Here is a 13661-nt window from a genome sequence, read left to right as displayed (position 1 = left end):
TTATGGGAGTAAGCTATAGAAGAATACTTTGTCTTAACTGCATTGACAGTAGTGCCAGAAGTGTTGTCAATAAAATGGCTGAATTGAACTCTGGGTTAGGACAACTAATGTTGATATAACAGAGCCAACAGAAACGTGGTGCCACCTGGATATTGGAGATGATGAGTTCCACTATGGTATGTATAATGTATTTAGGACAGATGGGGAAGATAGGAGGGGTGGTGGTCAAAAGCAGCCCAAGAACGAAAAGAGCATTTGCTGAGTGTGAAGTTAGGTATGCCAACATAGAATCTGGGTGGTGTGAGTTAGCCGGAGGCAATGGTATAATGAGAGTGAAAGTAATCTACAGACCAGAAGATTGTGAAGAGTATGATGAGAGTCTTTACATGCAAATGAAATAGGCAAGAGAGCATGAATATCTTATTATGGGCGATTTCAATCTGCCCCAGATTGACTGGAACAAGTGGGAGGGAAACTCGCCTTGTGAAAAAATTTTTCTAAATAAACTAGATGATTATTATTTGTGCCAGCATATCAGATATAATACTAGGGGTGAGAATATTCTTGACCTCATCATTGCTCATAATATATTAATTATATATTATTATATATAATTAATTACTTATATATAATGTATATTCTATTTTATTAATAAGTTATTATATTTTATTAAAAAGTTAGGTAATGTATGCAGCGTACTACACAGATATAATTTTTTTCTAAATTAATTGATTTTTCTTTCTTTTTCTGTAATTCATAGAAGCATAAAGCACACTTATCTTCTTATCAATTCATTACTAAGAGAATAACTTTAGAATACTTAATAAAACTCTACAGTTGTACGTGCTAAACTTTGCCAATTAGTTTAATTACAACAAGAGTATAATGTTTATTACTTTTCTCCGTTTATACTTTTTTTATTTTTTTCTTCTCTCTCTCTCTCTCTGCATATATGTATTTAGAAGCAGTATAAGAAAAAAAAAGGAAAATGAGTGAAAAACAAATAAATAATGAAGGCAGACACAGAAATGGAAGAAATGTGGAAGGAATATGTATCTAAAAATTCTGAAAAATAATAAGTGTGGGGCAAATACAGGCAAGTTATAAGCCAATAAATAGTAAATTTATACTGACCACACTGAAGCCAAAAAAGTGTGAAATATCACTAAAATGATACAATAAACCAATCAAAAAAGAAAAATAGATATAGGACAAACAAAGCAAGGAACAAAAAATAGACGACTGTTGCATCCAATCTCTTCAGAGGGCCCTGGATACAACAGCTGCGAACATTACTGTTCTTAATGTAATGTAAATTACCACAATGGACAGAGACAGACATTCACTGAAATGCCTGCTGGCCTGCCTAATGCAGTAACTGTAAAAACAAAAGCTTAAGCCAGAGGTTCCCAACCTTTCTTGGTTCAGGGCGCCCTTACTGTCCCAGTAATTTTTTTACGGCACCCCTAGGCCAAAAGAAATACCTAACACAGTGGTTTTCAACATTTTAATATATACCTATATAATAATTTTAGTCTTTATATAGAGGTACAAAATAAACATCAATTATAGATTACCACAAAATTAGAAAGATACGGTACAATGGATATTGTGCCATATGCTTTATATTGTACCCCTTTTTATAATGAAATAAATATATAAATTTCAAAATAATAATAATAATAACTTCAAGTAACTTAAACCCAAATTACACGGCACCCCAAGAATGTTGTTGTAGTACCCTAGTGTGCAGTGGCACCCCCGTTGAAAACCACTGGCTTAAGCACTTCCATTTCCATTCTTTAATTTCTACTTTTGTCTTTGTTATTTCTTTGTTTCTTCACTCATTTTCTGCTGTTTTTTTCTTTTTTTTTTTCATTCTGCTATATATTATGCAACATGGGCAAAGGTAAAGAAAGTCAACATGAGAACCATGGCAAACTATGGGAAGCTTGTCAGACAAACTGGTTTGGCACTACTGTAGTTTCTCCCTGCATACTCAGTAAACAGAGGGTGTGTGTGTTATCAGTAGCTTCAATAGAAGTCGAGAACGATATATTGATTGACACGTAGGCATGACAGACGATGTACTGATTGGTGTGTGAACACAACAGATGATAGCATCATAGCATTAAGTGATTGAGTGACATTATAATATATATATATAAAGAATAATCATTACATCATCTGTCATGCTTCCATGTCAATAAATATATCGTTCTTGACTTCTACTTCAGCTACTGATAACACGCACTATCTGTTAACCGAGAATGCAGGGTGAAATTGCAGTAGTGGCAAACCAGTTTGTCTGGTAAGTTACCCAGACAAACTGGTTCTTGTGTTGGCCTTCTTTATCTTAACAACATGTTGTTGGATATTACTTATGCAGCCACTTATGTTTATGTCATCTCTTTCTTTCTTTATTTATTTATTTATTTTACTATTAAACATATTATTTTTAGTTTTATATACGTATATATATTCACACAATGGTGTCTACATAAATTATATCACCCTCTTAGAGTTTAATATTTCCTTATTGACTAACTATATAATAAAATTATGCCATCTCAAGACATCATCCTCTAAATTAGTGTGATAATGTACCATTATTATATAATGTTAAATTGATATTGCATCATCCTTCCATAATATTAGATTGTTGTTGCATCATTACATCATCATTCTGTAATATTAGAGTGTGTTGCATCATTGCATTATCAATCTGTAATATTAGAATAGTGTTGCAATATCTTGTTTATAAAAGCATCCACTGCTGCTATCTGTCTTCACTTCCTATTCTGCAGCTGTATTGCATACACTCAGTTAACTCTAAAGAAGAACAGTGCAATTATTGCTCTTGATAGGCTTTGAGGGTTTTTTAGTCAAAATATATGCAAAAGCAAAAGGTAGTTTTAACCTGTCTATTTTATCACTGTATCAAGGTTAAAGAAACATGAGACCAGAGATGCCAAAAGAAAATCTGGATCCAGCCTGAAACAGAACAAGTACTGCAGCACAGGATTTTGAAGCATCTATGGCTCCACAATCAAAGAAAATTCCACAGACCTAAAATATGTGTGGAAGGAACATACTAGGGTAAATGCAAATGATAGAACTGTCAGACACAGATTTATAATGAATAGTCTAAAAGCAAATCAACCTCATAAGAAACCCCTATTGACAAAATCAGTGAGGAACCTGGGCTAAAGAACATGTTAATTGGACAACCAAGCAATGAGAATCTCTAACATTCTTGATGAATCCAAATTTAACATCCACGGATCAGATGGTAAATGCTACATTCGGCATAAATCTAAAGAATCACCTTGACTGTATTTAATCAACAGCAGAGGTTCCATTGGGCCGATAGTTTGGGGGATGCATAACGAACAAAGTAAAGTAGTGGGCAGAAAAATTTAAAAGGAGACTCTACTGCCTGTTATAAGTTCGAGGAACAGAAAACTGTGTTTTCCAACATGACTCTGCATCTTGCCACATTGTGTGTAAGGTTAGTACAACATTATATAATCATTAAATATTCATATAATCATAATCATTACATAATCATTTCTAGTATGATAATTTTAACCTTTTCCAAATACTGAAAACGTTTTATCAATTTTATTTTATCTTTGGGTGAAGAAATTCATGCAAGACTGAAATATCCAATCCTTACCATGGCCAGGAAATAGTCCTAAAGTGAACCTGATTACATACTGTCAGAGCTGGGACAGCAAATTGCTGCTAAAAAAACATTAAGCAACCATTATTTATATACAATACCATGAACTAAGCAGTGATTATACCAAGAAACTGACCAGACAAGTGCAAGGCAGTAAATAAAGCTTGTAGTGAGACAACAAAATACTAATATCTGTTTACAGAAGACCTAAAGGTATCAGAACTGTATTTGTTTGCTGTGGTATATTTTTTTCTATCGTATTACATACTGTTAATTTCAAACACTGGTCACAATGAAAAGATATTCACATGGCATGCAGTGTATTTTTGTGATTATTTGTAAATAAATAATTAATTTTCTTATCAATAAAATATATATTCATTTTACATCAGTATATAATACTGATGTAAAATATGTATTTTATTGATAAGAAAATAAATTACATTAGAGTATAACATTGATGTAAAATTATTATATATTTTATTGATAAGAAAATAAATTATATCTGAGTATAACACTGATGTAAAATTTGAACTAAACTAGCAAATATTGCAATCATAATGCTTGTTTTATGAGAAAATTCACAGTGATGCAAATTACATACCCATCACTATATATATCTGTTCACAAGTGACACTTCATTCACAAGTCTTCTGTCGCAGAGAAGAAAAATGCATGGGATGCATATAAATTATCAGGAGACACAGAAGCCTATGGTAGATATTAGCTAGTCTGTAAACATGTCACAAAGGAAGTTAGGCAAGTGAAGGCAGATTATGAGAAATCTTTGGCAAAGGATGCAAAGAAAAACAGCAAAGACTTCATTACTTACGTAAACTCAAGAAGGAAGGGGATGAATCAGATTGGTCCATTTGATTTCAGTGGTTTGATTGTTAATGATTCTGGTAGCTGACAAACTGAATTTTGCATCTACATTCACACAAGAGATTCTATAGGGAAATAGTCAGAAGCTTATCGAACTCTAACAAGGAGCTAAACTATTTTGTAATAACTGAGGGCAAAGTGGAGGAGAAATTGTTGAAGATGAACATAACAAAGGCACCTGGAGTGGATAGGATCTATCCAGTTATATTAAAAGAGGCAGCAAAGGAAGTAAGCAAAACCTTATCCATGATTATGAGAGCATGCTTGGACTCAGGGAAGGTCCCTATGGAGTGGAGATACAAATGTATCCCCAATTCACAAAGGAGGAAAAAAAAGGTGACAAGAGTAATTACAGACCTGTTAGTTTAACTTCTGTTCCAGGGAAATTAATGGAGGCACTGGTTAAAGAAGTATTGCAGGATCATTTAGACAAGACTTCAGTTATAGCTCGGACACAGCATGGTTTTGTTAAGGGGAAGTCTTGTCTGACTAATTTGATTGGATACTATGATGTAGTCACAAAGGAACTGGATGCAAAAAATAACATTGATATCATATATTTGTATCTTAGAAAAGCCTTTGATACTGTTGTACATGGAAGACTGCTGCACAAATTGGAGCAGTGTGGCATTGGAGGCAAATTGTTGCTATGGATAGAGGGATGGATGAGTGGGAGAAGACAGAAAGTGGTAATCAATGGACACAGCTCTTTGTGGACTGATGTTATTAGTGGAGTCCCACAGAATTCTGTATTGGGCCCCTTATTGTTTTCTGTATTTATCAATGATATTGATAAAGGTATATCAGCCTTAATGTCCAAGTTTGCAGACAATACGAAGGTTGGCAGGGTTGTTAATGACAATAATGACAGTATGCTACTGCAACAGGATCTAGAAAAGTTAATCAGGTGCTGAGAGGTGGCAACTGAAGCTTAACATTGACAAATGTAAGGTACTACATATGGGTAGCAGTATCCCCAGAGTAACGTACCAACTGTGCGGTACCATACTCAGGGTAGTGGAGAATGAAAAAGACCTGGGGGTAATTGTGCAGTCAGATATGAAGTTTTCTGAGATGGGCTGCAAGAGTAGCTCACAGAGTCTTGTCAATGATATACAGAAATTTTGATATTTCCCTATATAACGCAATGGCCAGGTCACACATTGAGTACTGCATACAAGTCTGGAAGTCTCATTTTAGGAAAGATGTAGAGCTGCTGGAATGAGTATAGAGAAGGGCAATGAGATTGGTTAGTGGAACAAAGGGTTGCTCTTACCAAGAAAGGCTTAAGCTCTGTATATTGCAGCATCTGGAGACTAGGCGCCTGTGTGGTGATCTGATTGAGAGTGGTGTATAAGGACTTGAATGGTTTGCGCAATCTCAATGCTGATGGGATTCTTCCTCCTGCTCGTATTACACACCTGAGGGAGCATAGATTCAAATTGAAGAAAGACAGTTGTAGAATAGATGTGCCAAAATGGGGAGGTTTTTTTTTTTTTGGCTAATGCTGTGTAAGCTTGCTTTCTTGTAGCATATGCCTCTACTAATGCTAATGCAAATGTAATAATACACACAAAGCCTGCACAGACTGTCTAAAGCTAACAATACTGCATTAAAACTACATTTAATCTATTTTTTCCATACAAATTGTGGAAAAAAAGAAAAAAATAACAGATGTTTGTTTGTCCAATTTTATTGAAATTGAGGATGGCTTGACAAATATTTCTAAAAGAACTAAATATAAAATTTGTTTTGTAACTGGGAGTGAAGTTGTTACATGTGGACAGACACAGACAGAAGATGGACATATGAAGACAATATGTGCTTAAGCATGTGTGTGTGTGTGTGTGTGTGTGTGTGTGTGTGTGTGTGTGTGTGTGTGTGTGTGTGAATGCACCTAAAAATTAAACAAAATATTTAAAAATAGGTGAATTATAAAATTCTAAAGGTTTCAGTGTCAAAATTATCTTGTGCAATTGCTTAGATTGCAATTTTTTAAAATAATAATTGTAACTATTAATGAGAAAAATCAGAAGTGGTGCACTATAAAGAAGGCGCCTCCGTAGCCAGGTGGGAAGGAGTGGCAGTGCGTAGCACACGCTTCTTGATTAGACCGGGGTTCGAGCCCATCACCACCAAATCAAATACAGAGGATGCGGAAAGGTCAGGAAATGACCACTGCATATTCCTGGAGTAATATGGCCTTAGTTGCTAATGCTCCTAAAAACCAAATAACAACAACAACAGCACTATAAAGACTTAAAAATGTGGCACTGCCAGAATTCTATATTTTTTTTTTCTTTTCATTTTTTTTTTTTTTTATGTAAACCCCAAACACGAGAGGTATTAGAACCTATAGTACTTAGTACCATGCTTGGGTTGGAGGTTGAGAGGACGAAAGAAGATATTTGTTGACATTGGACTTGACCTTCTGTAGACTGTAATTTTCAGGAAATAAGTATGAAGGAAGGTTGTTCCAGAAAACAGCAGTTGAATGAATAAACGAGGAAGATGAAAAGTTGGTTCTGTGGGTTTGAAGTTGGACAGTAAATGGATGTTGGCTAGTGGCAGCACGTGTTCGGACTGTTTTGAAAGAGAGAGCGGAAATTATACAAGCCAATTCAGAAGAACAGTGCCCATGGAAGTATCTGTAGAAGAGGCATGTAGCAAAAACAGTACGTCTATGAGACAGCTAGTGGAGAGATTCTGTTAGACATGAATCATTAATTAACCTAACTGCCCTCTTCTGAATGGAATCAAGAAGCCTGAGAGAGGTTTTGGGGGCACCACCCCAGATGTGGGAACAATATTCCATGGCAAGGCGGATTTGTGATTTATACAGAGTGAGCAGCTGTTTGGAAGAAAAGTAATGCTGAGAGCGAAAGAGAAAACCAAGTTTTTTAGATGCAAAGGAAGCAATATTTGTAATGTGCTTGCGCCAAGAGAGATTAGAAGTCAGGGTAATCCCCAAAAGAGATATATCATTTTTCCTAGAAATCGGAGTGTCACTAAACATAAGCATAGGGGCAGAAGAATCCTTTTTGCGAGATATAAGACAAGACTGAGTTTTAGGGTTGAAATCAACTAAGTTGTCTTTGCCCCACTGGAGAATTACCTGAAGATCGGTATTTAAGGAATTGGTAGCAGATTTTCGAGAAGTTGAAGCTGATTGAACAGGACAAGGTTTCTCAAAATGGAAAGTGGAATGCAATGTGCTATCATCGGCAAAACTATGGATAGGATTTCCAGTCAATGGAAGAAGGTCATTAATATACAAGAGGAAAAGAGTGGGGGAAAGAACTGAACCTTGGGGGACACTGGCATTAGTGGAGAAGTTAGAAGACAGAGAGCCATCTGCCATCACCCTCAGTGAGCGATCAGAGAGAAAACTGGATAACCAATTACTAAAAACAGTTGGCAAACCATAAGATGGAAACTTCTTTAGAAGACCTTTATGCCAAACACGATCAAAAGCCTTTGAGATGTCAAGAGCAACTACTTGTGTTTCACTGAACCTTTCCATTGAATTAGTCCATAAATGGGTAACATAAGCCAGAATATCACCAGTGGATCAACACTGACGGAATCCATACTGGCGATCGTTGATCAGACGGAAGGTTTCTAGGTAGTTTAAGAGCTGGTGGTTAATTGATTTCTCCATTACTTTAGAAAGAGTAGAAGTAATTGCAATGGGATGATAATTGGATGGGAGGGATTTGACACCCTTTTTAGGAACTGGCTGGATATGAGAAAATTTCCAAGCAGAAAGAAAAATACCTCTGGAATAAGAAAGTGAAAAAAGTGATATAAGCCTCTTATGTCACAAAATGAGTAAGTACTTGTTCAGAAGATAATAAAAAGAACCTGACCATATGATCTGGTCACATTTGTCCCATATTTAAGTCCTACACTTGACTTACAAATACAGCTAGACTTTATATCTGTAGGAGATTAGTGAATAAAAAGAAGTATTGAACATTGAAGATTTATGGGACCAGTAAATAAAAAGGTGTTGAATACCCACTTTGCTTTTGTGAATTAGTGAATAAAAAGGGGTTGAACACTCACTTTGCTTCTTATGGACAAATGGATATTTTTCAAAATTAATCATACTTTACATATACTTACCTCAGTAGCAAATGCAAGCCTCTTTCTTTCTCCACCAGACAACATTTTCTTTACTCCTGGCATACCAATTAGGGTGTTTTCACATTTTTTCAGTCCCAACTAGAATAACAGAAAAAGAATTAAAAAGCATATTCATGAGTAATTATAATATTAAATGCTCTAATATACATACTGGTGGGCGCCTGCGTAACCAGGTGGGCAGGAGCAGCAGTGCGTAGCACACGCTTCTTGATTAGACCGGGGTTCGAGCCCGTGACCACCAAATACGGAGGATGCGGAAAGGTCACGGAATGACCACTGCATATCCCCGGAGCAATATGGCCTTAGTTGCTAATGCTCCTAAAAACCAAATAACAACAACAACAACAACATACTGGTGACCATGAATTGCAATAATCTAATTATCAAAAACTATAATTTTTTTTTTAAGTTTAACCACATTTTCGATAACCATTTTTCAGAAAATCTTAAGATCTTGCCTAGGTTTCAATATAAAACAACACAAAGTTTCTACAAAATATAACAAATCACTTTCTTGCTGTTAAGGCAGTTTTCTAGAATAAAATTAAAGTGGATTTTCATGTAACACCACTGGCAATGAATTAAGAAAGAATGGGTTAATCAGTATGGAGGAGGCCTCTTGTCAAGTGGCATCAATTAGCAATTATCAATTACGAATACCAAAACTATAACCACAATTTTCATCATCAGGTGGACAAAAGACGAAATGAATATCATCAGGTGGACAAAAGACGAATATCAAGAGGAGAATACAACTCTAAAAAAATGTGAGATTGTTTACCAAGTGCATGGCTGAATTTAATGCACTAAGAGTACAACTGTAATAATACTTAATGCTAATAAAAGGTATAGAAGGGCCATTAAAATATGGTATTTGTGCACTTATTTACACTGCTGTTTATTGGTAAAACATGCCACTATCTATATAGTAATTTTCAGGATAAAAGTATATGAAATATGAAAAAAATAATAAATTTGTAAAGAGTGGAACTAACCAAAATAGGGGATTTTAAAAGATAAATAAGTCACATTTTACAAAAACACTTGAAAAACCAAAATGTAATTTGAGAGGTACCTAAACCTGTACACCAGTTTTTATTCCTATCAACAGTTTTTAAACAGAGTTGTAGCATTTGTAAAAAACTCTGAATTAGATGTATAGTAGTAGTAGTAATGGCAAATGATGCAAGAAAGCAAGCTTATATAGCATTAGCCAAAAAAAAAAAAAAAAAAAACACTTCACCAATCGATACCTTCCAAGAATTTGTTTAGTTCTCCTTTGAATTTATTCAATCCATCCATTTTCATAACAACAGATGGAAGTTTGTTTCAATAATCAACCACTTGCTGGCTGAAGGCAAACTTCCACATGTCTATCCTGCAACTATCCTTCTTCAACTTGAATTTATGCCCCCTCATGTGTGTTTGTGGTCTCAGCAAGTGGAAGAATACCATTAACATTCAGCTTACTCAATCCAGTTAAGGGGCTTTAAATACCTCAATCAGATCTCCCTGCAGGTTCCTGGTCTCAAAATACTGCAATTTGCAGAACTGAAGCCTTTCTAGGTAAAAGCACCCTTTTGTTCCCTTCACCAATCTGGTTGCCATTCTCTATACCTGTTACAGCAGATCTATATCCTTCCTCAAGTGAGGCCTCCAGACCTGTATACAGTACTCAAGATGTGGCCTAACCATGGCCTTACACAAAGGGATAATCACTGCCTTCTCCCTGATAGTAAAAGTTCCTGTATATCATTGACAAAACCCCATGAGCTGTCCTGGCAGCATGTCTCACTGCACAATTACCTCCAGGTCTTTTTCATTCTCCGCTACCTTGAGTACCACACAGTTGATAAGTTACTCTGGGGTTACTGCCACCCATGCACAGTACCTTTCCTTTGTCGATGTTAAACTTCAAATGTGATTTCTCAGCCCATTGACCTAATCCAATATTTCCCACTTCAGGACAATTACAAAGTGAAGCTAAGAGATATTTAACCATTTAAATAATTACTGGGTAGATTTCATCTGCATAAATCTACCCAATAGCTTTTACATCTTTAATTCAAAAGACCACTTTCTTTAAGCCAGCCAAGACTGCATCTACCTTCCAAGATATTTCGAAATTTGTACTGGTAGCAAAGAAATATTCTGTTTTTATCATTTAATGTTGGAAGTTATGCAATAGTATGATAATTTTTTAATTCACTCAGTGAAATAATTAGTTTAATTATTGTAGGAAAACTGTTATTATTTACAGTTTTCCTGCTGGTAGCTGAGTAGTCAAATACGAAGATACAAAAGTATAAATGCTTTGAGTGATGATACTTCAATCCAGCATTACTACTAAATTACCAATGGACATTAAGAGCAGGAGATATGAAGAATTACTTGATAAGTACAAGGCAATGTTGAGAAAAAGTTGCAAATTGAGGTTAAATTTGAAAGTGCCTTCAATTCTGCCTAAATACGATAGGAGGAAGAATATCAATCAATTTAGCACTAAAGGGATTGTGCAAAGCTCATCGGGGTAGAATTTTTCTCAACACAGTCTGTGCTTGTTAACAAGAGAGACTGCTTCTACAGGGATGGGATACTATTTGATAAAAAGGGTGCAAGATATTTGCTGATGCTATCAAGCCACTGAGAGGTGGGTCCAAAAACTGCAAGCTTGGGTGTTACACAGAATAATAGATTAACAATAGCCACAGGCAATGGTAAAAGTGATTCTTGCACTGCTTCTATTGGAATTTCAAATCCTGCTGTGAGTCATCATGGAACAAGAAAATACATGGCTTGTATTAGGATAACTAAGAGCAGAAAAAGGTGTGTGTATGCTTGTATTTACACCAATGCTAGGAGCATAGTAAATGACTTTGAAGTACTGGTTCAGTCATCAAATGCAGACTTTGTGGATATATGAGAAGTGATATCACTCAGATATAAAGTATTCAGAATTTTAATATAGGGTGTACAATGTGCACAACAAAGGACAGTATAGGAGGGGTTATATTCTTAGTTAACAAGCACATAAAATCTAAGGCAATGCATCCAGTCGATATGGGTGGCCGGTGTAATGTTTAGTCAGTTTGGTGTGACATAAGCACTGGGAAAGCAAAAGTGAAAGTAGAAATGTGATATAGCCTGAATGGTTCTGATGAGCCAGCAAAAAAAAGAATGTCTTATAATGGGGGAATTTAACTTTCCAGATATTAACTGGACCTTGTGGGTTTATCACTTACACACTAGCAAGACCTTTTGTTGATTTATTGAATGACTGTTTTCTACAGCACCATATTAGAGAGGCAACAAGATACTCTTGACCTGATTATCAGCAGTGATAATTCATGTATTTAGAATCTGCATATTTTTTTTTTGTTTTTTGTTATTTAGTTTTTAGGAGCATTAGCAACTAAGGCCATATTGCTCCGGGAATATGAGGTGGTCATTCCCAGACCTTTCCACATCCTCCGTATTTGGTGGTGACGGGCTCGAACCCCGGTCTAATCAAGAAGCGTGTGCTACACACTGCTGCTTCTTCCCACCTGGCTACGGAGGCGCCAATCTGCATATAAAGGAATCAATAGGTGGCAGTGATCACAGTATTGATATGGGATTTATTTAAGTATATAACTAAGGAAAGGGGTTTTGCTTTCATAAAGGTGACTACATTTGTCTCAAACAGTTTTTAAATTCTATACAGTGGGACCAACTAATGGCATTACTATTAGCAAATTCTAAATGGGGAGCATTCAAGAAAATAATCATGAAAGCTATGACATGTATATCTACATTCACACTCCTCATGTGTGAATGTAGATGCAAAATACTCATTCAGTTTATTTTCTATCTGAGCAGGATCATCAACAATTGAACTATGGATATCAAGTGGACCAATCTGATTCATTCCCTTCCTTTTAGAGTTTACATAAGTAAAGAAGTCTTTGCTGTTTTTCTTAGCATCCTTTGCCAAAGATTTCTCATAATCTGCCTTTGCTTACCTAATTTCTTTTGTGACTTGATTACAGACTAGCATATATCTGCCATAGGCTTCTGTGTCGCCTGATAATTTATATGCATCCCATGCATTTTTCTTCTCTGCCACGAGTCAAATTAATTCATTTGACATGTATTATATATTATGATACATGAAGTAAATATGTTAAAAATAAAATAAAAAAATAAAAATACATTTATTTTGCTTTGGTTGTAGACAATAAAATAAAATTATATATAAACTTAAAATAAAAATGTAAGTAATAAAAATAATAATAATAAAAGAATAACATAAATATTATATAAATTTAACTTGTCTTGCATTGGCTGTAGCAAAATCAGTCATAATATATTTCATATCTAAAGAATCACAAATATCACTTTCTATAGATATTATTGCCAAATTATTTAGTCTTTGTTGATGCATTGTTGAACGGAGGTAATTTTTTATTAATTTTCTTTTCGAAAAAGAACGCTCACAACTAGCTAATGATACGGGCGTTGTTAATGTTATTCTTAATGAAATAAATAAATTAGCAAGTAGAGTGGTTAAATCAGTTTTGATTATAAAACTTAAAATTTCTTGTTGAGTCTGATTCATGGACATAAAATTTTGAAAAATTTGTATTTCATTTGCAAGATCAACAGCAACAATATCTTTTGGACATTCCTCATTGGTAGCATCTGATAACTGTAATTCTAAATCTGAACAATGTTTTAAAATTTCATACATTGTGAAAAATTAGTAAATTAATAAGAGGAGTTTACCTCAATATAGTACGTGGAACACTTCCGTATGATACCCTCCAGAAATTAAAACGGAAAAAACGAAAAAATCGACAACTTACCGGTACATTAAAGTAAAATATAAATAATTAAATAATTAAAGTAAAATATAAATAATTAAATAATCAATTTAACACAATTCAAAATCAATTCAAAACAA

The 13661-nt window shown here is 34.8% G+C and overlaps 1 protein-coding gene across 1 annotated transcript in view; it reads right to left on the bottom strand.

The window, feature by feature from the left end:
• Positions 1-13661, bottom strand: part of LOC150087169 (protein white-like) — a 207307-nt gene that overhangs the window by 104530 nt on the left and 89116 nt on the right. Inside the window, exon 7 of the mRNA XM_090372390.1 lies at positions 8699-8797. Coding sequence (XP_090228516.1) covers positions 8699-8797 — 99 coding nt within the window. The remainder of the gene's footprint in view (positions 1-8698; positions 8798-13661) is intronic.

This window comes from Mastigoproctus giganteus, chromosome 4 (genome assembly GCF_048544385.1).
Source record: "Mastigoproctus giganteus isolate SK-2022 chromosome 4, ASM4854438v1, whole genome shotgun sequence".
Lineage (NCBI taxonomy): Eukaryota > Metazoa > Arthropoda > Arachnida > Uropygi > Thelyphonidae > Mastigoproctus > Mastigoproctus giganteus.
This window is presented reverse-complemented; position numbering and strand designations above follow the sequence as displayed.